This window comes from Cinclus cinclus, chromosome 5 (assembly GCF_963662255.1).
Source record: "Cinclus cinclus chromosome 5, bCinCin1.1, whole genome shotgun sequence".
NCBI lineage: Eukaryota > Metazoa > Chordata > Aves > Passeriformes > Cinclidae > Cinclus > Cinclus cinclus.
Window position 1 is genome coordinate 12,061,676 of NC_085050.1, and position 21,052 is coordinate 12,082,727.

At 38.1% G+C, this 21,052-nt stretch overlaps 1 protein-coding gene across 1 annotated transcript in view; it reads left to right on the plus strand.

Moving 5' to 3' along the window:
- JAKMIP1 (janus kinase and microtubule interacting protein 1) overlaps nt 1–13,875 on the plus strand; it is an 84,286-nt gene extending 70,411 nt beyond the window's left edge. The window contains exons 20-21 of the mRNA XM_062492670.1: nt 10,877–10,942; nt 13,633–13,875. Of these exons, the coding sequence (XP_062348654.1) occupies nt 10,877–10,942; nt 13,633–13,683 (117 nt within the window). The 3' untranslated portion in view covers nt 13,684–13,875. The remainder of the gene's footprint in view (nt 1–10,876; nt 10,943–13,632) is intronic.
- Nucleotides 13,876–21,052: the final 7,177 nt, after the last annotated feature.

The following is a 21,052-nucleotide window of genomic DNA, read 5'->3' on the forward strand; positions in this document are numbered from 1 at the left end:
AAGAAGGCAAAGTTTTAGGAGAGAGCAGGTACTGACCACCATGTGCCACTCCACGGAGAAGGATTCACTGCTGGTGTGATGCCTTGGACGCTGCTTTTCATGGACACCGAGGAAAAGTCAGAAGCATCAGTGTCTTTTTTCATCCTGAAATTCAAAATATCACTTGAAATTGAAAAACAACAAAATAACTTTTTTCACTAAGCTTCTTAGTTCTTTTTCTGACCAGCAGTTTTTTCTGAGGGCACAGTTCTTCCGGCTTAAAGGCCAAAATAAATGCCATTGCTCCATGAGTTCTTCCTGCTCTCTTGTATATGAACAATTTTTCCATGCTGGGAGAGTAGTTTGTTTACAAATCCATAGGGTTGGATGTCACCATATCTGTATGATCATATTGTCTCAGCCATTTATAATAGATGTTTGTTTGGAGAGGGGGCGTGCTTGGTGTTTATTTCTCTCCAAGGAGTATTGTTAATGTTTAATGTTTGACAGGAAGGCTTTTGAGGGAGGGAGAGAGGGAGGGAGGGAGGATGCTGTGCTCAGTGTACCTCACTGATAGGCATAAGGAGGTGTTATCTTAAATCTGTCCTCTCTGGCACAATGCTTTGTTAATGTTAAAGACAGCCCCTTCTCTGCCATGTTGCCTTGTGCCAGCGAGTCTGGCTCAGTCAAAAACTCACAGCTGTGTCACACCCTTTAGAAATTAGGTAGAAGTATTACTGTGAACCTTAGCTGGGGAGGCTCAGGTAATTTTTCCTCCCAGTCTACATAGATTTAATGGCTTAATGTTTTTACATTGAATCTCAAATGTTAAGGTGCTAGCTGTTTGCATACAATATGAAGAGGGCTGCATAAGGTAGCCACTGATTTTTGTTTTTTTCCTTAGTATTAATGATCTGTACTTTGTTGTTTAAAATGTAATAGATTACTGTTGATAATGTGATTTTTATATTCATGAATTGCTCTTAAAAGCATCTGATATATCACAGCTGTATAACTGTCATCAATATTCATCAAGCACATCATGACTAGGCTAATCATAGCTGACCCATGGTATTGATTTGTCATGCAGGAGTGAACATGGAGTCTTTCAGTGTGTCAGTGCTGCTATAATGACAATATCAAAATAAACTTCTATAATTTCCCATAGCTTACGTGCATGGTAGATGAAAGCTAAGTTTAGTAATTTCTGTATGTTCATCTTATAGTGTTTCCCTGTGTATGTTCTCTTTATATAGTCTTAACTGTGTCTGCTTTGCTTCTTGCTTTAGTGATGCTACTTGTCTGAATAAGAGGTGATAGCAGGACTGCTGTAATACCTAAAAGTATACCTCTGAAAGGTCTGCTCTCCTTGTCCTAAACAAGATGTGATTGAGGTTCTACTCAGAGTAAGAGCACCTGTATGCCTTGCAATAATATTAGTATCAAGAAAACTCCTACCTGAAATTTGAGTGCTGAAATCCTGAACACCCTGTTACTTAGGAGAAGCAAGTGGGAGATGAAGAAAGGGAATTCTAAAAAAGAAAGTATGTGAAGTTTATTACAGAAGTTAAGGATAAGTGTATTTTCATATGCACAATGCATACATACATAATTTTAATTACCTACATGGTAATTTGTTATTTAAAATAATCTAAATTTAATGCTAGATATATATTACATTATGCATCTAGTTGTCTTTTTTTTTTTTGTCTGATAATGTATCTCTGCTGTCAAAGAGTCTGTTTTAAGATGTTGAATGTGTTTTGTCTTCTGAGCTCACACAGACTTAGCAGAGCCATTCTGTGTAAATATAACTCTGACTTAAATTATTGGTTTTCCCTAATGAAAAGCAATAGGACTGTTGATACTCTTCTGTTAGATGGCAATGTATGTTGTTGCATACATTGCATGCATAGATTATCAGTGTTAAAAAAGATGAATCAAATTTACTAAAAATTGCTACATGCATGTAGTAATTTGTATCAGATTATAACAGATAGTTATTTTGGGCTGAATGCATTTATAAAATTCACTGGTTTACTACTACAAATGTGACTGAATACATATGCTGAGAAATGCATCAGTGCAGCTGCTAAAAGGTTCGTTCTCCTTAGAAAGGCAAATAAAGAAACTACAGATGCATAATAAAGATTAAAAACAATTCTCCTACATCAGTAACTATTAATTGGATTATAAAGATTGAGACAGAACAGAACAAAGAATGGAATTTTTACCTGCTTTGCAGCAAAATCATGGTGAGAATCAGAAAGGTACAATCCTTCCAAACTTATTTATATCGTAGGCAACTGGCTGAAATTTACATGAAGTTTTCATTCATGAAATAAAATAAGATGTCAACAAAACCAGCTTAAACTAATGCTATTGCAGTGGCATTTTTGTTTCCTTATGACCATTACGCAAAATCACATTCTAGAAATAGGAGATTAAAGGGAACATTTGGATTTCTGAATGCACACCCCTTTCAGTAGCAGATCCAGCTTGAGTAATGCATTTGACAATTGCCTATGCAAATTGTATTTTTAAAACACTACAGGCTTTTAAACAGCTGTTAAAATGCATTAGATTTCTAAAAAGCCAAAGAAAAGAATGTGTTTATCCATCACTTTAGTGATTTGAATAATAGCTAAAGGCAAGTCAGTTTATATTCATTTTTGTTTAAATTTATACATGTAACATAGCTATGCTGTTCACACTACTGAAGATCTTACATACCTGTGTCTTAACAGTGATGAGAATCTTCTTAAAATAATGATAAAATGAAACAATATTGATTCTTCCCTCTGTGAGATTGATAAAATATTTCCCATGCTAAATTTTGCTGTAGAATGAGATGCCTTCTTGATCATAAGATGGCTTCAGAGATTCAAAACATGGTTCATGTCAGATATGGTGCCTATCCCCTGAATGTACATCAACCTGAACCTTTCCAACATTTCAAGGCCAGGCTCTAAGCAGCTTAGCAAATCCTTCTTTGTCTGCTTTGTGCTAAAATTATCAAATTGTTTTCTTGGATTTGCTGGTGAATGTAAATCCAATAAGAGAGTGTCACAGGAACTGTTAAGGTGATTTCTAACCCCCCTGATTAGTACATTCCTGTATTTTCACAAGTAGAGTAGCATGGCAAGGTGCATATTTTGCAGCTAGATTAATTGATCTTCTTGGTGTTGCTGTCTGTAAAACAGTACATTTATATGGATGGGCTCTTTACTTAGTTATTTAGGCAACAAGAACATGAGTTCTGCAGTTTGACACCTGAATGAAGAATGTGGTCATCGTTATCTGAATGATAAAATTTGTCACAAAAGTTCTTTTCCTGCTAGATTTTTCCCCATTTCACAAAGTTTCTTGAGGATTTGAAGCCATCCAAGATGTTGGTTCAGGACTGTGAATGTCTGACTAGTGCTGTGGGTGAATTGGAGAGGACAGAAGGCTTGGATGAAGAAGTCCACTTCATCTAGGTTGCATCACTGCCCAATAGAGAGAAAATACAGACATTCTCAGTCTATGTTTTTTGCAACTAAAAAGGCAGCTGGGACTTAAAAAAAACCAAACAAAACAAAACAAAAAACCCCAACCAAACAAAAACAACAACAAAAAAAACCCAAACCAAAACAACAACAAAAAAAAAACCCAAAAAACAAACAAACAAAAAAACCACAAAAAATAAAAAACAGAATCTGTGAAAGGCACTATGTAATTGTAGAGTGACACAGTCCATTTCTCATCAGCACTTGGGGTAGCTTGAAAGACAAGTTAAATCAAATGAGGAAGTGCACACATTTTGGCTACTTAGGGAAGGCAATTTGGACCTGGCAATTAAGTGCAGTGGGGAACTTCTGTACATCTCAGATTAATTTTCTTTCTTTGTATTGCTGAGGTTACTCCCATGTCTAACTCTCAAATTTATGAGAAATCATTACTGTGCTGAAATGTTGCCTCCAGTATAAAAATGATAGCTCCGAGACTGCAATCCAGGGCTCACTGAGCTCAGCCTAAGGATTTCCATTTATTTCAGTGCTCCTTTACAAGGGGCACAATATTAATGTGAATGGCACTTAATGTAGATGGATTGCTGTTAAAACACATGCTGGCCACTCGTCCTTCATGTGTTTTGTGTGGGAATGCCATTAACCTTTTTTTTTTTAATGGAGCAATATTGTCATTTTGGCTAAACCACAAGCTGAGTCTTCTAAGCCTGTGTTACTGAAATGTCTCTATTAGTGAAAGTAGAGTAGTATTTCCAGGCATGCATCCACCATCATGCTGCTTGCATTTTGCCTTTGATTCCTCTGACTTAACAGAGATGTGGCTTGCAACCTGGAGTTTGCAGTATAGCCACAGAAACCAAAGCTGCTACAAATTACAGAAATTTGCCTTTTGAAATCAGTGCCTGGCTGGTTCTTTACTGGAAGTGTACTAATATGATTTCATTGGATTTTATAAATTTTACTTTATTCAGTTTTAAATACTGTTTTATCCTTTTTGTTGCATCCTTGTACAAGGGAGGGATGACAGTAATCAGTCTGCATCCAGGGTTATGTAACCTCTTGCTGAGTTTGGATGCAGATTGATTATTGTCATCCCTCCCTTGTACAAGGATGCAACAAGGGTTCTGAAAATTTTCCAGCTGTTGGGAAAATTGAGCTGTAGGTGCAGAGATACCTGAACTGGTCCCACCGAGGCCAGTTCAGGTACCAAATGCTATAAAGTAATTGCTATAAAGCAATGCTTCCAGCAAACTTAGACACTCCCACTGTATAGGAAGGTCAGACCTGCTGGGAGTAGGAATTTGTAGTCCCATCTTGGTGTCTCAGTCCTCTGCTACTTGAGAAAGGAAGAGCTGACTTATCTCCATTTCCCTGACAGTACTGGAAGGCACTTGTTATCTGTATTTACCAAAGAGAATTGCTTAAGTGGGTCACTGCACTTCAAGAAGTGGATCCTGTTTCCCACAAAAATGAAGTTTCCACAATGAGCTGAAAGGAAATGGAGGGTTTATGTGTATTTATGAGGAATCTCCTACACATTATGAATCGTCTGCTGAAAAAAATGTCATGCTTTTGGGGCAGTTGGACAGCCCCAAAGTTGGGATCTCTCCAGGAATTAAATTGGAGAGGCCTGCAGTCAGTGAACATATAATTTATATAACTGTGGCTGACTGATGGCATTCGTTTTTGTGCCTCTGTTAGTAACATAATGTCATATATAGTTCCTGCCACTTTGGGGGCAGTCTTTGCCTGTCTTTGCATTACAGACTTCCAAAGGAAACGTGTACTTTAGCTGCCTGACCCTTCTGGATGTGCTCTCCCTTACCTGATTGTTAGCATTTTGAGGCTGTTACATCTGTGCCTCCTACCTTTGTATATGTGCTGCATGTGTAACTACTATTAAGAAAAGTTTTATAATGCAACTTAAAAGTCTGTTCAAATCACAATTAAGGAGTAAGTAAAGCATCCTGAGCATCTTTTATTCTGTGGGTGTGTGGCAGTGGAGCGGATCTGTGAGCTGAGCCCAGCGCTGGCAGAGCTGCAGCTGCTGTTGAGCACAGACAGCCTGGCCAGCAGAGCCATCTGCTGATAGCTCTGCCCAGGGAGCGCCTCCAGCCCGGGCTGCACCGCGGCTGCCTGCGAGCGCTCACTCACAAGTGCCGGCAGCTTCACTGCTAGTGGAAGAACGATTTATTTATTGAGTAGGTGCCTGCCATACTGAAATGGGGGCTTGTCAAACCCTCCTTCAAAACACAGGGAAGCTCCATGCGCGGAGTATTTGCAAAGGCACCATTATCCAGAACTTTCGTGATGAGATTTTATTTGCTATTTTAATAAAATCAATGAAAAATAACTCGTTATTTTGGCAGGTTGATTTTGAGTGCAGGCAAGGTGGACAGTGTTAGGAATCCATCCCTTATGTTTGTACTCCTCTCTCCCATGTTTGCATTCCCGTTGTCCTGTTTTTGCCTGACTGTGGCTCTTTGTTTGCCTACAGTAACTCCATTGTATGGCTCCATGATTTGACTACACAGAGTTAATCCCATGAATTCTGTCAGTCCCAAAAAAGGTGCACTCCGTGACTGAGGGGCAGCTGTTAACTGCAGGAACACAGAAATTGCTAGAACCCAGCAGAGCACTGCTCTACATTGTCCCTAATCCTTGCTCTGACTGGGACCAAGCTAGGTACTCAGGAAAACACACTGCTGGATTCAGGTTGCCTATCCATATCTTCTATCCCTCTGTTTTTAAAAAAAAGGAAATAAAGGGAAGAACAGCCTGTGGCTTTCTTTTCAGCTGAGACTTATCAAACTTCTGAGAGCAAAATAGAGTCAATTTTGTTGCTTCCTTGCATCTTTTTTTTTTGTGCTGTTGGAAGTATACAGGATTACTCTGCAAGGTTCCTGCAAGCCATGTCATGGGTAGAGCTCAATGCATCTTTTGTAGCACAATTGTGACAACTCTATACCACATAGCAGGAAAAGCTCAACGATCATCAACTTATACCCTGAAGCATAGAAGGATGTAGAATTTCATTATAACAATGAAATAGTTCTGTGTGATTTGTTGTCACATAAACAAATCAGAATATACTGTAAAGCATCTAATCATCTGTTGAAATCTGAGAACGAGTCCACAGCTTCTTGATTGGTAATTCTTGCAAATGAAAGGAACAGTAGATAAACATGTAAAGGCTTATACTGCATCTCAAACAGTCCTGCCTGGGTCTTAATTAGTATCTCTAACTTTTGTGTGATCTCCTTCTCAGTAATTAAATACAGCCTTTGACTGATGAATACATCTTGCTACTTCTAGAAGATGCTTTTTATTACAGCTATGATTATTTTTCTTACATTTATTTGTTATGTATTTTTAAAGTTGTATTTTGGAAATTGTTGTCTTTGTAATCAAGATAAGGCAGTAAATGCAGATAGATTCAATAAAGGAAAATTATTCTTTTTATGTGTTAAATACTCCATGGTTTTTTTCCAGCCAATATATTGCATAGACATGTATATATTTTTATGGCTTTCTCTACAGTTAAATGGAAATAAATTATTAAATCCAGATTTTCAGGATATATAAATAGTTGAACTATGTTATCTTCCAGTGCTGTCCCTGCGCAATCAGAGGATATTCATGGAATAGTTACACCTACTTCATCCTCCTGGATAATGCTCCAGGGGAAAGGAAGTAAACAACTGTGAGCAAACAACACCAGGCTTCGTTACCTGATGAACAATTCCAGCCCAGGACTGTGTTTTAAAACAAATTTTTTGACCTATCTAGATTTGAACTCTTTCTGCAGCAAAGAAGTTAGTTTTGAAATTTTACTCATTTGCAGCAAAAGTATTCTGTCACTGTGATTTCCACTCATAGGAGAGGAATAGAAGCTATTTAAACAGTCACCTGCCTTCAGCATATTGCCCTTCAGTGCCAAGTCTGGAGCAGCTCTGAGAACACATTCATACACATCAGAGTCTCCCTGCTGGCTCTATCCACCGTGAGCAGAGCAGCAGCAGTGCCCTGGCCACCTGCCAGCCCAGGCTTGTGCCATGGCTGTTATCAAAGCGTTCCCAGGCACAATCCCGTGAGGTGATAAGCACTACAGCACCACAGCAAGCAGGGAAAGCACAGCACTGGCCACTGCTGAGCAGTAGATTCTAATACACAATCAGGTAATCAAGCCCCATGGCAGGAACGGGAGCCTGCTGATTCCTGGCTGAGCAGCACAAAGAGCTGTAAATTCATTCTAGCACATCCCAGTGAGATCTGTTGTTAGCCCAAACCCTTCGGCCCCGCGCTGGGCGCCCAACAGAACTGCTGTGGTTTCACCCCCTCTGGCAGCCAAGCCCCACACAGATACTCTCTCCCTCCCTTCTTCACCAGCAGGATCAAGAGAGAATTGGCAGAGTGAACTAGAAAACTCATGGGTTGAGATAAAGACAGTTTGATAGGGAAAGCAAAAACGACACAGAGAAGCCAAACAAAAGGAGACATTAATTCACCACTTCCCATGGGCAGGCAGGTGTTCAGCCATCTCCAGGAGAGCAGGACCTATCATGGTAACAGTGACTTGTGAAGACAAATGCCACCATTCCAAATATCCCCCTCTTTCCTCCTTCTTCCTCCCACTTTATATACTGAGAGTGCTGTCACATGGTCTGGAATATCCCTTTGGTCAGTTTGGGTCACCTGTCCTGGCTGTGTCTCCTCCCAGCCTCACGTTCATCTCCAACTTCCCAGCCAGAGTGGAGTGTGAAAAAGCAGAAAAGGCCTTGGTTCTGTGTAAACTCTGCTCAGCAACAACAAAAACATCTCTATATTATCAACCATGTATTCTGCACAAATCCAAAACACAGCTCCAATACCAGACACTGTGAAGAAAGGTACCTCTACCCCAGCCAAAACCAGGATAATCTGCATTACTGTTACCAATTTAGTTGTTTTGAGGATTTTTGTAGATTTTTACTGGTAAGAAATTAAATCCATTGTGTATTCCCTTTCAGCTGGTAGATAATCTTTGAATTTTAAGTAATTTTTAAGAAAGTATATATATTTCTGCACCTTAAAACTATTCTCTATCTTTCATCTCCCAAAATGTAACAATTACTACAGGAGGGAATTGGAAAATGGAAGCCCCAACCCTTTTTTTAGAACTGCTCTGAACAGTTGGAGAAAATAGCTGGATAGCTATAATCTTGAAAAGATTAGAAATTCATAAGGGAAGAATAACATCTCATTTTTTTACTAGATTAACAGTATTCCAAAATCCTGAAAATGCCATCTTATCCTAATTAACTTGTTCTTTTAGAGAGGAACACTTATTCTAAACCCTGAGGTGAGAAAGCCGCCAGATGTTCTGTGGCTTTTTAATTTTTTTTTTTTTCCCTAAAGGCACATTCTCAGAAGTTATTGAAAAATACCTTTACATGACAAATCTTGAAGATGAAAATGGTACTCTTAAAAATTGCTTCTCTCCTCTTATCTCACTATGGTCAAATTTTACCACAGAGCATAGCACAACCCCCAGAGAAGTCTGTCAGTCAGGTCTGGGATGTGGTTATAAGTAGGAATCAGCATAACTGTAATGAGTACGAGAGAAACTCCAAGAAACAAGGAGTCTAACCTGATGGATTAGAGGTCTTGGGGGTGATTCCACCTGCCTGCTTCTCATCAGTATATGAAGATGATCACTTGAGAGAGAGGATTGCCTTGAACAGGACATAGATAAACTATAGATCAATTCAAATGCAATGGAGGAAAAGTGAAATTAATACAGCTGTACTTGGGGCATTTGTGATTGTCAGCAAAGGTGCATTCACTTATGTCACATGAGGTAATCTGGTTCCTGCTGGTTTGTGTATTATCTGGGGAAAATCTTGGAGCACTGCAATATATAGTATATGATATAGTTCAGATTTTGATCAACTTACACTGATTGTATAATATGCAAAATAGTTTTTAAGCAAAATTTCCATTTTGAAACAAGAGCAACAATAAAGGGTTTTTTTTTGCTCATTGCTTCTCTTTAATATTTGTGTGGAGGAGTATGCCCTAGGAAAAGTGAACTGCAGAGTTTCGTGTACCTCATTTTTGGAATAGTTCCAGGTTAGATTTGTGATTTTTCAAGCCAGACTTTGTGCTCCTCCAAACCAGCCTGGTCATTGGATCAGCTGCTGCCTTGCTGCAGCTGTCCAGGACTGTAATGAGTGTGGAGCATTTACCCCCATTTGAAGTCTTAGAGCTGAATGCAGGTAAGCAACTACAGCATCAGTTGATACACACAGGTTTTTAAGTAATGACTGGATGTTGCTTTGAAAGACATACTATTGTTCACATCAATTTGAGAGTCATAAAATAATTTGGGAGTGAGGCAGCTGCATTAATTTTAATCACCTATGCTATCCGTGTTAGAGGAGATGATAATTTGCCTTTCCAAGTTGAGGAACTGTTAACATTCCTAGCTGTTGTGGGTCAGGCTGAGATTGGGTAGTTAATCCCCCCAAAAAATCTCATTGTATGAAGTTGTTTCTTGATCACCAGTGACTGTTAGTAGAAGATTTCAGGTTTCTGCCTATAGAAAAAATTATTCATAACCTACTTTATCTGTAATGAGTACAGTATACTGGAGGTGTAATAAAATTCATCTGAATTGTGTAAGACCCCAAACATCAAAAGAAAAATAAAAAAAATAAGAAAAAAAGAAGTGTAATTTACAGAAAGGAAAAAGGGATGTAATACATAAAAGAATAAGATAATGTGGACCCTGCAGCAGTCATGTTTTGGAGAATCTTTGTGAAACTGAAAAAGAAAAATCCTTAAAAATATGGGAAGCTACAGTGAAGGAAACATTCCATCTGGCTCTGGTGGGAGGTGACTGGTAGAAGGACAGAGCTGAGTCTCTGAATGGAATCTTTGGGATAAACCGAAAATCTGTGTGTTCTCTTTTCACTGGTATAGCCTGATTATGCTAGAAGCATGGTTATGTTTTATATGAAAATAAAGAGTTAAAAGGAAATGTGATAGTGCAATCTGCTGACTGTCTAGGTAGGCAGAAAAACTGGCAGTTGCACAGAAAAATAATTTTGGTGCAAAATGGAATTTTCAGTGTGTATAGGTTAAAATTAGGATTAATGAGTGGTGATGAGTAGACTTTCTGGTAGCAAACATGACGTTCTGAACGCATGTTCAGCTTGGTTGAAATGCCATGGTTTCATGGAAACGTGGAAAATTTTGCCTTGAACATGTCTAATATAACTTTAAGGGAAGTGTTACATTAATAATAGGCATTTCTTCTCTTTATTTCTAACCTGTTTCTAATCTTTTTGATTCATCTGCTTTTCAAATTTGATATAATAATATCTATTTTGCTTTTTCTGTTCCAGCGAATTCGAGATCTAGAAGATAAAATAGAACTTCAAAAGAGGCAACTCAAAGAAATTGAGGAAAAGGTAAATTTATGTCTGGGAAGTATCAACAGATTTTTTTCCATACAAAATTGTTTTTGTATGTTGCAGTGATGTTAATATTAATTAACCTAATATCACAAAATCTATTTTAAGACAAGATAAAATTTGAATTTGAGTCATTGCTACATGAAATGCAGCTCTGCCCTAATCTGCTCACAATTATTTCCTATCCAGGATTTCTGTCAATTACAGGAAGGAATCAAGGAGTCTGGAGAGACTCTGGACTAGTAGAAGGAGGATTTGCTGTGGTTTAGATCAAGAAAGAACAAAGATTTGCCTCTGAAAAAATTGGTTAGCTTAGCCCTATTCTTTGGATAGCATTGCTATGCAAAACTTTCAAGTAATTAAAAATAAAATTAGTGAAGCACCAGTGAAACACTACAATTAAGGAGTATTTCTTGATGTAATATAGAAACAAATTAATATAATGGATCTGATTTATTTTTTAAGAAGCAGCTCTGATCAAGGCTTCAAACAGCAAATTAATTTATGTCATTGTGGTTCCCAAGCAAAGGGTGGCACAAGGTTCATGTACTGTGGGCTCAGGTTTTTCCCAGGTCTGTGGAGTTTAGGCTGCTCAGCAGAGTATGGACTGGCAATGGGTCTTTGTCTAGGCCCCAGGAGAGTGTTTTAGTTATGTTAGTTTTGCTTAATCAGTGCCTAGATCCCAACACGAGTCACATTCCAGGTTCACTTTCTTCAACATTTATGGGTATGTAATCCCACATAAACCTACTGCTGGGCTGAATGGAGATAGTAGTGGAATTTTCAGTCATTGTTTTTTTCCTCTTGGGATGAGAATGGGGTAAAAGGATAAAAGGAAAGCTTTTGGAGAACTCTGGAGGGAGTTGAAAGACATCAATGGGGTTTGCAGAACAGAGAGAGAATTCGGGGAGCAGCTCACTGGGTGTGGAAAAGTTTCTTCCTCTCCCCTCTCTGCACTCAGCATCCCTTCATCTGCTTTCAGGAAGTGGCAGTCCTCCCAGCTGCACTTCTAGCAACTATTCCAATTCCCTCCACTTCTTCCTTCCCTTGACCCCTTCTGCTCCCACAGTAGTTGTCTCCCCTCTGCTATACCCTGTTCTGCACTTTCCAGATTGTGATACCTGCCTGGGTTTGTGGAAGAGCCAGGAGAAGAACCTGCAGAAGCTGGGCTGGCTATCTGGTGCTGTTGCTAATTATTGCTTTGTGTCACCCCCCCAGTGATGTGGTTGGGGCTGGTCTGTCTGCATCCATTGGGAGGGCAGAGCTCTGTGTTTGCACGAGCAGAGAAACACAGGCAGTATTCACTCTTAAAAGGTTCTTCTTCTGCCTTTGCCTTCTTCTGCCCCTGACCATATCTATTCCTGAAGCTGTTCCTGCCTAGCAGCCAGTGATGTCTAAGGTGCTACACTTAACTCCTCTAAGCAGAGAAATGTTGAGGGATAGACAATACTTGTACCTATTAATTATTTCAAATATTACTGTTCAAAATCAACACCTCTAGATGTTGCTGTTGCCAAAATGTAAGCATTTAAGGCATTGCCATTACAGTTTACAGAGCAGGTACAGGATTAGCCAGACTGATAATTTTGGAAATGGAAAAGAGCATTATCTCTGCTGGTTCATCAGCCGGATGGATGTGGAAAAGCACTGGAAAAGAAAGATCTTAATCACAAGCTTAACAGAAAGCTGGTAATGAGTTAAAATGATTAACATCCTCTTTGCTTTAATGTTACATTAGCAAGAGACCTCAAAAAAGCTTCATCTCTTTCTATTAAGCTTCAACTTCTGGATGGGTGGAGGGCTTCCTTCTATCCCTATTACATTTGAATTATTTTTTCCCTGGGATTAAATCCCATTCTGATGGCCCAAAGGAAGATTGTGTTGTCAGGAAAGTAATGAATGATATAATTTTACCTCATTGTTCTCCTAAAGGTTTAATGTGTTAAAGGGTGCAGACTGACACCTACATGCCACTGATACCGAGCACAATAATTTCTTGTGGAGAGAAGTCTTACACTTTATAAAGAACAGCAGGATTTATAGCTGAGCCCATTGCTGGTGGTGGTAGCTAAGGGCAGTGCTCAACTTACTGTGTCATGAGTATGACTTTTTATTTTCATTTAGGAGTGGATTCAGTTTTTAAGTTTTGTGTAAAATTCTGTCAAATCAGAACATAAGGATTAAAGTATTTCTGCCCTATAGATTCTTCAGCAAATTGTCCTGTTTCTAGAGGCTATACAGAAGAATGATATAAAATCCCAGTTTTAATCTGTGAGAAGATATATTAGGAACAAATGCTGAGTAAACATACTGTGCTCTTCTCATAACTGATTCTCTGCTATTTCAGTTGTATTTAGGTTGTTCCCTTGGCTTGTTAAGTCTTGGTTCAGGAAAGTTTTAGTTTTGTGTGCAATTATAAGTACTCTAAGTGAATCACAAAGCCAAACCTAATATATATGAATTTTTTAAAAACTACAGATTTTGCCGTTGTAAACTGCCTTCAAATACTGATATTTAATATTTTTTACTGCTTTTTAGAGTAAGATTGGTATACTGTGTCTTTCTTTCAGATCAGCTCAATTAATGTTGTAAGACTAACTGCTGTAATGTCACTGGATTTCATATTACATATCTTACATCTTCTTTCTTTTCTTTTTTCCTCATTTTCTTTTGATCTTATGTTATAGTTTTTGTTCCTTTTTTTGTTTTTTTCACTAGCATTCATTCTGTGGCCTTGATGACACAACTGAGCCGAGACGTGTGGTTGGTATTCTTTATATTTCTTTGTACTCCATTTTTGACTCCTAGATTTTCTGCCATGTTTTGGGGATTATTTGTAAGACCCTGAAATCTGATGAAGGGCATACTAGTTTTAACTGCACAGAGAGGAAGAGTCATCTACAAAGTCCAACTTGGATACTTTTCTTCCTTGATTTCTGGAGAAAGTCATTGGGTTTTCAATGAGAAATTATTTTATATTCAAAGATACTGACTACCATAACTACAGCGAGTGCTTTCCATTCTTGCAGAGCAGGTACATTTTGTCTGAAATTAATTACAGTTAAGTGCTGTAGGTTCCTGCCTTCCATCATGCTGGATGGAGAGATGGCAAGCAATGTTTGGCTTAGGATTTGCTTTCTAAGAAGCCCTGTGAGCATAACATCCATGCAAAATAAGGAGTTGATTTTACTTCCTCCAGATCCTTGAGGCCAATGAAATAACCTAGGAAATAATAACAAATTTTCCCTTTTTTGAGGCGATTTGAAGGTTGCAATATGAATGACACAACATGGAAAGAATGCAAATAAAAAACCTCTTTTCCTCTCCCTTGAGACAGTGGCATCATTCTCACTGTCCTTTCACAGTGTCCTGATCCTTTCAGCTCAGTGCAAAAGGCAGTGAATTTCTTCAGCTGGAGCAGGAGCCGTAGTGCCAGTACTCGCCTCTCACACTGGGCAGGAGGGAAATGCAATTCAGAAAATCAGTCCCAGTCCTCTTCCCTGGAGCAATGCAGGTTCCACACTGCCTTTCAGAAGGAGAGTAACACAACAGCCTAACTATTAAAGTATTATACTATGCTTTAAGGCTATTGAATATTACACAGTATTTGCATTGTTACTGTTTTGTTTTTTGTTCTTGTTCTTGTTGTTTTTAACCTGATAATACACCTTTACAAACTTTCCAAGCTTTTTCTTCTTTGCAATCTGTTGTGAATTATCTTCAAGCAATCTCCTTATAGTGGGAGTTTAATCAACATCTTTGAAACTTCTGTTGATGCCTAGAGGAGCTGGAACAGAGACTAGACAGAGTTAAGAGGAATAAAATGGATATTTATTGAGGGGCCTTCAAAAGCCACACCCTGGCAGTACCAATGCCACAGTCATAGCCCCTGCCCAGATGGCTCAAGGATGGAAGCAAAAGAGGGCTTTGTCACGAGATCTCACATTTTTATAGGTTTTAGTCCATTTGCATACAGAAGTCAACTGTGCAGTTAATAACCTCAAATCATGAAGTTTCATCGTCCTTGCTTACTTGCTTGCCCACCTTCCTCTTTTCACATTGTGCACACTTAGGGCCTGAAGTTTGAAGAGATTGTCCTTGAGTCCCCAGCTGGAATAGGACTGTTTTGTCTTCACCACCCTGTGAAAAGATCTTAGTAACCCTTAATATAAAACTAAAAGCTGCACACTCAAGCAGAACAGAAAAACTTAAAACTTAAGGCATCACTATCAGTACTGTGTGATGAAAAAGAATGATGACAAGCCCCTGTTATTAGCATGAAACAATATTATTAGCATGAAACAGTATTTTCTTCTGCCCAGATCTCAAGTACGTTTGAGAAATCAGACCTGTATTATTATGGGCTCTTTCTAGGATTTATTCAAGTTCAGTTACCATCTTTCTGTTAAGACTCTGGAACTTGCTCTGGGCTTTCATTACAAGCATTGCTGCATAGGCTTTTTTATTTTTCAATAAAATGGTAACCGATGCAGATGGGTGGAATGTAATTACTGGGTATTATTGTTTTCTTGAAAGTGCAGGAACTTTCTTTTGATTGTTAGAAACTGAAAAGTAGTTGAAATTGAACAATATTTTTCAGTAATTTCAGTATTTCTTATGAAATTTTCTTTATTTTGTAAAAAAATAAGCGTATGCTTACAGAGAGAAGAAAGGTGAAGCATTGTGGTAAACTATTCACCTTTCCACAGTCTGAAGTGAATTTCTGGATGGGATCAGATAAAACAGATGCTATTTTGGTTAAGATAAGTTTGAAAGAGTAATGTTAAAAGAGTCACCAAAATATTGCCTTTGGAATTTCATCCAGGTTTTTTATACCAGTCCCAGTTAGAGGTGCTAACATCTGGATGAATATATTTGTTTTTAAATATGTTGTAAGATATACTGGCCAAGTCTAGAGATACTTTATAAATACTCAATAAACAGTGAAACCACCAGCATTTTTCAAATTCTGTTTAAAATACTCTGACATACTATGCATTCAAGTGATCTATAGGTTTCCATGGTGATATTACCTGATAGTATTCTGGGTTCCCCTTGGATAAAAGAGAAAAAAAAAAATAAAAGAAATTGCAAATGTTAATAGTCTCCAGAAAATGCAGTGTGCTGATATAATGTGCTACTCTTCCTGTTAACAGTAAGTACTTAAGTAACTAAATTCAAGCTTGGTGACAACCATTTTGAGGAGATAACACAGGGTAATAATGACTGTGTAGCCACATAACTACTCGGTTTTTGACATTTTAGGAGTGTACATCACATTGTGGTGCTGGTGTAAAGGGAAATTTCCTTTAATTTATCTCGCTAGATGTGAATCTGTCTCTGATTAATCCAACACAGAAAAGCTAATTTTATACTTATTTATAGTTGGATTTTTCAACACTGTTAACTATTTCAAGACAAACCAGGTGATTTACTGGTAGTAATTCTGGTTCTAGTTATTCTGAAGCTAATATAAAGCATTCAGAAAGGCATTGTGCAGTCTGTGAATTTAGTATTTGATACTAACATGTATTTCTAAAGTAATGTTTTTTTATCTAAAGCTCAGCAGATCTTTTCTTTGTTTTTGGTTTTGGTTTTGGTTTTTTTTTTTACAGGCTATTAAAAGAACCAATGGAGTGAAAAGCTGAGTCCACGTGCAAAAAATACAGAAAATATTTATTAAGCAGCTTTAAATTGGTGCATATTTTCATAAAGCAGTTTGCATAATACTTGAAGCTGCAAAATATTTGAACTTTAAATTAGAGATTTTTTTTAAGATATGGCTTCAAGCTGGGATGATTTCACAATCAAATAAGGACCAGCACATCATAAACACTGAAAAAAAAAATAAACAGAACTTAGAAAAAATACAAGTGCAATTACTGGCTGCTATGTGAACTGATATCTACCAAATGGTTTTCTTACAGTGCTGAGATTTTTGTCTCCATACTGCATGCTTTCAACAAATGTGGTTTGCATTTCACCCAAGAAACACAGGATCTCTTTTTTAATATCTTTATTAAAAAAAGCTAAGTGTTTGACATTAAGTTGTCTATAGTAAATAGCTTACAGGAAGCAAACTGTTCAAAGTTGGAAACAAATAAATATTTACAACCCTGCAGTGGTAAAATTAATACTAAATTCCTAAGCTGGAAATCCACAGGTACTGCAAGGAAGAGTTTTGGAGAAAGGCAAGATGGTAGATTGAAGTATGAAAACTTTAAAGTGGGTGAGAGCTGTGTGGGAAATATGATTCTTTGAATGTTTCTTGAAAAGTAAGGAAATGTCTGGTAAAGGCAGCACTGGGAAAATGAGAGATTCCATGATGGCCTGAGAGGTCAGGAAAAAACAATGCATGATGTGCTGTGCTCAGTTATCTCTTCAAGAAGAAAGAAGGACTTGGAGAAATGGGCATGTGGATAAATGTGATAAGCAGAGAAGCAGTTGAACATGAATATTTGGAAATCCTGGTATCCTCTCAGGTGAAATAAAAAAACATCATCATTAGCTAACAGGAAGAAAAAATGGCACAACCTCAACCAGCAGAGGTAGATAAACAGCCAGTGACCACGTGAACTGCAAGAAAAATTTGGGGTGAAGCACACACACTCAAAACATGGAAGTTGCAAAGACCTTTTTAAGGGAATGGTTAGAAAACTAAAAGATACTACTCTTTCAAAGAGGGAGAAGCAAATCAATGCTTCAGAACCAGAAAGGCAATATGAAGAAGTAGATAATTTTAATTATTTCTGAAATGTTGAGGCAAGATGAATACATTAAGAGCACAATATAAGAAGATAACTTTCTCCTCCCTCACATTTTCTTGAAAATCATATTTGTGTAGAAAGCCACAGAGCAACAGGTCCATTCCCGTGGACACACTGAACTCCAACATGAATTAGCTCGTTAGAATAATACATCACATGAAGCGGGAATTATGATTGACAAAAATAACATAAGGCAGGAATTGAAGGTGCAGGAATCGGCCTCAGAAGCAGCCTGTTCTCTCAGATAATTGTCAGGCTTTGAAGGGAAGTACTCTGCACAAAGAACGACTGGACAAGAGCATTTACCTGCAGAAGGAGCTGAGACACTCCACAAGAATAATTCAGTCCCACGCAGCAAACTGTGGCTGATGGCAGGGTTGGAATAACCCTGGTAGAAAAGCACAGTTTACCTTGGAAACAAGGATCATGCAAAAGTCTGGAATCTCGATCCTGAAAAGAATGTGTTGCTCACAATATATTGTTCAGAAGGAACAAGCATTTAGAGAATGTGTTTTCAAATAGAAATTTTTCATTTTTTAGTTAAGGCTTTCAGCAGTGTGATGACAGAATGTGGAAAAATAAGGCCCTCACTGCAAGAGAGAGTTCTGGCATCACTCAAAAGCAAAGGACCACAACAGGAGGTAAACAGAGCTTGAGATAATCAAACCTGGTGCCAATGAAGGAACAAGGATTCTCTTGGTAAAGAAACACTTCTCATAGACACAGATTTGCTCATCACTATTTTGAATATGGAACTACAAGCACAAAGATGGGATGGTCAGAGCATGTGGCTGCCACGATAAGCACGCTGCACAGATAGGAGAGGTCTTGTTACAAAGCACAGCAGGTAGGAACAGCTTAATTTCCTTATTTTATTATGTGTTTTGTTGTTATACTGTGATTTATATGTGACAGTTTTCTCAAGAAAACTGGCTGATTTGGCTGACATTTTCCATTGTATTTATCTATGATGGTTTTTTTTTCTGCACTGAGATAGCAGGATTTGTACTTTTGGAAAACTAATCATTAGTCTTACTATCTGTTGTATATTGGAATTTACTGTAGAGTTGGGAATGGGTGCAGTGTGTTGACAGGGTGTTCAGGCTTTCTTTGGAATACTCTGTCCAGGGAGCTGGTAAAATTACCATCCTTGGATATGTTCAAAGGTGTGGATGTGGCACCTGGGAACATGGTTTTAATGCTGGACTTGGCAGTGCTGGGCTAGTGAGTGGTTGGTCTTGGTGGTTTTAGAGGTCTTTTCCAACCTTGCTGATTCTATTATTCTGTGATTCGGTCCATAAAAGATGGACCGAAACACAGAATTTGGGCCTGATTTTCCCTTTTTGTGACACAGCTTTCAAATCATCTGTCCCAGTTGTCTAAGTGAAGAAGGAAACTAAGTTTTTCATTGTTTGTGTCAATTATAACAGTGTTTCTGGTTTCATGCTGCAGTTGCAAATGATATTAATTCCGCTTACACTGTAAATTATTAATGACAAAAGTAAAAATGCCCACTATTATTATATATGCCTTTTGCAGAGCTGTTCAGCGATAACCATTGTCACAGAACAGGGTGTCTATTCCATTTACAAATAACAAGTACAGACAAAATATTAATGTCTTGAGGAACTCGAAATTGAAGATACTGTTGCATTTGGGAAATTATACCATCCATGGGACAGCCATAATTATGTTAACATGTCTCAGGGATGTATGGTCTCTGAGAAGGGACTGGGCTTGGTATCACAAAGAAGTGTGAACTTCATTGTCCACATGGATTTATTCTTTGATGCCTACCCACACTCGAAGCTTTTAAGTATCATGATTTCTTAAGGGGCTGAGGAGTCACTGAATCATTTCAGCTGTAGGTCCTTGTGCAGCTGACATAAGTCCAGTGAGTTGATACAATTTATCAAAATTTTAACACTTTATATAACTGACTGAACTTGTTAATACCACATAGCAAAACATCAAAATGAGGTGATAAGAGAATTGTTTTTTTCTTCTTTTGCACTGGTTTTGTAACATTTTCTACTCCTCAGTATCGAAAAAGTTACTTTTATCTTGTTCTTTGCACTGTAGATTCAGCATTTGTCTACAAAAAAAAAAAAAGTAATTGCATTATTTCCTTGGTAATAAGGTAGTAAGTCCAAACTCTGTGGTTGAATTCCATTTAAAGATACAATTCCAAATCAACATAAATGCAGCAAAATCAAAGTAATTTCAGAGGTGCCAGCTGGTTGAGGTTTAACCCAGCTGACATCCAGGCACCATGCAGCCACTCCCTTGATCCCTCCACACCCTGCCTCCACCAGTGGCAAGGAGAATCAGAAAGAAATTGTGCTGAGAAACAAACAGTTTAATAATTGAGACAAAATATTACTATAATAATATGCTAATGCTAATAATTGCAATTATAAGGGGGGAGGGAGAGAGAGAGAGAATTTAACAGAACTGAAGACAAGCAAGTGTGCTTGACACTACAGTTTCCCACCACCTGCTGACCAATGGCCAGCCAGTTCCTGAGCAGTGATCAGTCCCTTTCTGGGTAGTTCCCTTCAGTTTATATAGTGAGCATGAAGCTCTGTGGTGTGGAATATCCCTTTGGACAGTTTGGATCAGCTGTCCCAGCTGTGCTCCTTGCTTTGTGCAGCTCCTCACTGGCAGACATGAGCCGCTGAGGAGTCCTTGACGTAGGGTGAGCACAACTGAGCAGCAGCAGCCAAAACATCAGTGTGTTATCAACATTATTCTCATCCTAAGTCCAAAACACAGTCCTGTGCCAGCTTCTACAGAGAAAATTATCTCTGTCCCAGCAGAAACCAGGACAAAATTACAGGACTATACTTACTGAAGTGAGTTTCTGAAGAATTTTTAGATCTGTGACTGAAAGAAGCAAAAGAAAAGAACCAACCTTAGCTTGCCTTCTCAAGCCCAAATTTGAAAATTCCTTTCAGCTGTGGTTCCATGACCTGTCAGAGTTGAAGTAGATATAAGTAAAATACTGCATGCAGAATTCCAGAATACCAATTAAAGAATCAGAATGTTTTCTCTGAAATAGTTATAGAATGTCTTTTGGATAGGAAATATTCTTTTTTTAGTCTTCTGTCTTAAAACAATAATAATGTAATACATTTATCCAAAATAAACACATTCAGTTTTAGGAACTCCCATGTTTAGTAGAAAATTATTATCTTCCCATAACTTTGATGCCTAATTCCTTTATTAATTAGTCTAACTGAATATTTTATGGGGATCTCATGTTGTGAATGGCAACTCCCTTCATACATGCTAATGGGGCTAATGAAATGTGACTCTCTCATAAATAATAAATGTGTTC